Source organism: Erigeron canadensis, chromosome 9, assembly GCF_010389155.1.
Source record: "Erigeron canadensis isolate Cc75 chromosome 9, C_canadensis_v1, whole genome shotgun sequence".
In the NCBI taxonomy this organism is placed as follows: Eukaryota; Viridiplantae; Streptophyta; class Magnoliopsida; order Asterales; family Asteraceae; genus Erigeron; species Erigeron canadensis.
The window spans coordinates 36,313,820-36,316,257 of record NC_057769.1 but is presented as its reverse complement, the minus strand read 5'-3'; the positions used below and the strand labels follow the sequence as shown (position 1 = coordinate 36,316,257).

At 35.1% G+C, this 2,438-nt stretch overlaps 1 protein-coding gene across 1 annotated transcript; it reads left to right on the top strand.

The window, feature by feature from the left end:
* Positions 1-398: 398 nt before the first annotated feature.
* LOC122582670 (mitotic-spindle organizing protein 1A-like) lies at positions 399-2,085 on the top strand. The gene is made up of 2 exons (XM_043755097.1): positions 399-585; positions 1,557-2,085. Exon 2 carries the CDS (start codon positions 1,566-1,568, stop codon positions 1,785-1,787), a length of 222 nt encoding a protein of 73 aa, XP_043611032.1. The 5' UTR covers positions 399-585; positions 1,557-1,565; the 3' UTR covers positions 1,788-2,085.
* Positions 2,086-2,438: the final 353 nt, after the last annotated feature.

Sequence of the window (2,438 nt, the reverse complement as noted above, 5' to 3'; positions counted from 1 at the left end):
CTTCATTGCATTACTTATACAAACAATTTGTACAACTTGTGTATGACTCGACCTCAACTCCTCAAGTCTGTTCTAAAAGTCAAACTTTATGTTTTTGACTTTCTGAATTTGACCCCACGTAAAAATACTTAACAATAATAATAATCAAGGTTCCAGAAGTCGTTAATCGTTCTCAGGGCGACCGACAAGCGAGTTGAGAGTACTCGGGTGTATACGGTGAGTACTCGGGGGTCAAAGTGGCCATGTCGGAGAGTACTCGGAGTAATCAGTCGACTCGACACCCTACCTTTTAGCAAGTACTCGGAGATTACTCGGATCGACTCGGTGAGTTTTACAACAGTGATGATGATGATAATAATAATAATAATAATAATAATAATAATAATAATAATAGTGTATGAGGATTTTGGGGGAATCTTTCTTCTCCCTAGCTAATAATCATTCATTTCCCATTAATTCATGATTTCATTCAAAGGATAAAAAGAAAAACGAAATAATAATAATAATAAAATCCAAAAAATTTCGAAAAGATTCCCCAAACTCACCATCCACTTTGATAGCGGTTATTAATTAAGTTCGGAAGAGGTTCGATTCCTTTTGTACAAAACAATTTATTTATATATTTTTCATATGAATTTAGTTATATTTATTTTTTAATTTCTCAATCTGGGACCATACGATATGATGCTAGCTAGGTTAACTATTTGGTTTAATGTCGGTGTTGTTGGTTATATATTTCTGTGATTGACTTTAATTTGTTCGATTTTCACGTTCTTGTTTAGCCGTCGTAATTATTAATTAGACTGCGTATCGTTTTTGTTAGTTTAGAATCGCTTTGGTCTGTACGGTCTTTTATATATACTTTATTTACTAATAAAAAATGTGACTACTTCAGAAGCTGATATGGTATGCATAGACTGACCATATGATGAGATCTGCATTTAGTATGTTGTGTGAGGACTTGTATATCTAACATGTTTGGGCAGATCTTAGGTTTAGTTTTTGGGTTTTCACGTTTGAGGTGTGTCTTAGTACATCCCAGATAATCAATCTTTGGGTTTCGTGTGTATGTCGTCGAGAACTAAGAGGCATATGAGTTTGTGGCACGGATTTTTGATCTTTTGTTTGAGATTGGGATGTTACTAGTCTCCAGGCGTCCCTTTTTGTTGACTTGAGTGAGATTTATCATCAATTATGATCATAAATTGATTTTGGTTGCTTCAGGGTAAAAAGATTGTAGGATGTTGTCGGTGTTCAAATTTGCAGTATATTTTCATTATCATGTTTTTTGGTTTGACAATTATAAATATTGACGTTAATATAAGTTTAGGAACAGTTGGAAAGATGTAATGGTTTTGCTCTTTAAGATCAAATCTCATCTGATAATTGTTGAGTACTTGGTCTCTACATATTGACATTTATCAAATTGAGACCATTTTTCAGGTTGGACTAGTTTTGTTTATAGTCCACGATTAAGATAAGTTCACTTTGATTGATAGATAAGCGGTGCCAAAGTTGGTTTTTTGATATTTTACTGTCGTTTTTGGGATTTTCAGGTTTCATTCATGGATACAGATGCTGCACGAACAGCTCGGGAATCTCTAGAGTTAGTTTTTCAGATGTCAAACATTCTTGATACAGGGTTGGATCGCCACACGCTTTCTGTGCTAATTGCGCTTTGCGATCAGGGGTTAAATCCCGAGGCACTTGCTACGGTCGTTAAGGAGTTTCGTAGGGATCCACCATTGACCACCTCAACAGCACAAACAACTCCCTCCACTAAATGATCTCTGATTATGAGAATACACTGATCTCTGCTTATGTTCTAACATTTGATGTTCATTTGGTTTTTAAACAATCAGGTCTTGGCCCATGGACATATATGCAGTTTTGCCTGTACTGGTGTAATATTTATTTCAACTTATGTAGAGTATCCTTAGGGTGGAAAAGTATATGATGAGTGTCGAGTAGTTCATATGCTAAATGCGTGTTGCTTTTAGATATTATGATATAAAGTGAAAACAGGTTTTAATTGGAGGTTCCATGATCAAACATGGACACCACTTGTGTGTCTTCGACATGTAATTTACCTCTCTCATGTTACTCGTTAGAGCAATTAGTGGTGGCGTATACAATTCATGGTAAAACTTCATCAAAACTTCATGAATATCTTTTCTTCTTTTAGCTTGTATAAGTATCAGTTGGGTATACAATGCGGAGTGATTTGGTCCTGCAGAAAAAGAAAAAAAATGAACCTCAGAACGAATCGGACTAAAATGAATGTATAATTGTGTTGTATTAACTGATCACATGATGAAACCTGGGATGCTACTTTTGTGGAATGTGAACTTGTTATGGAAGTGTATGAATGAAGACTAATTCGAATTCGGGGAACTTGAGCTATGTTGAGACGGTATTATTTTGGTTTTCCAAACAAT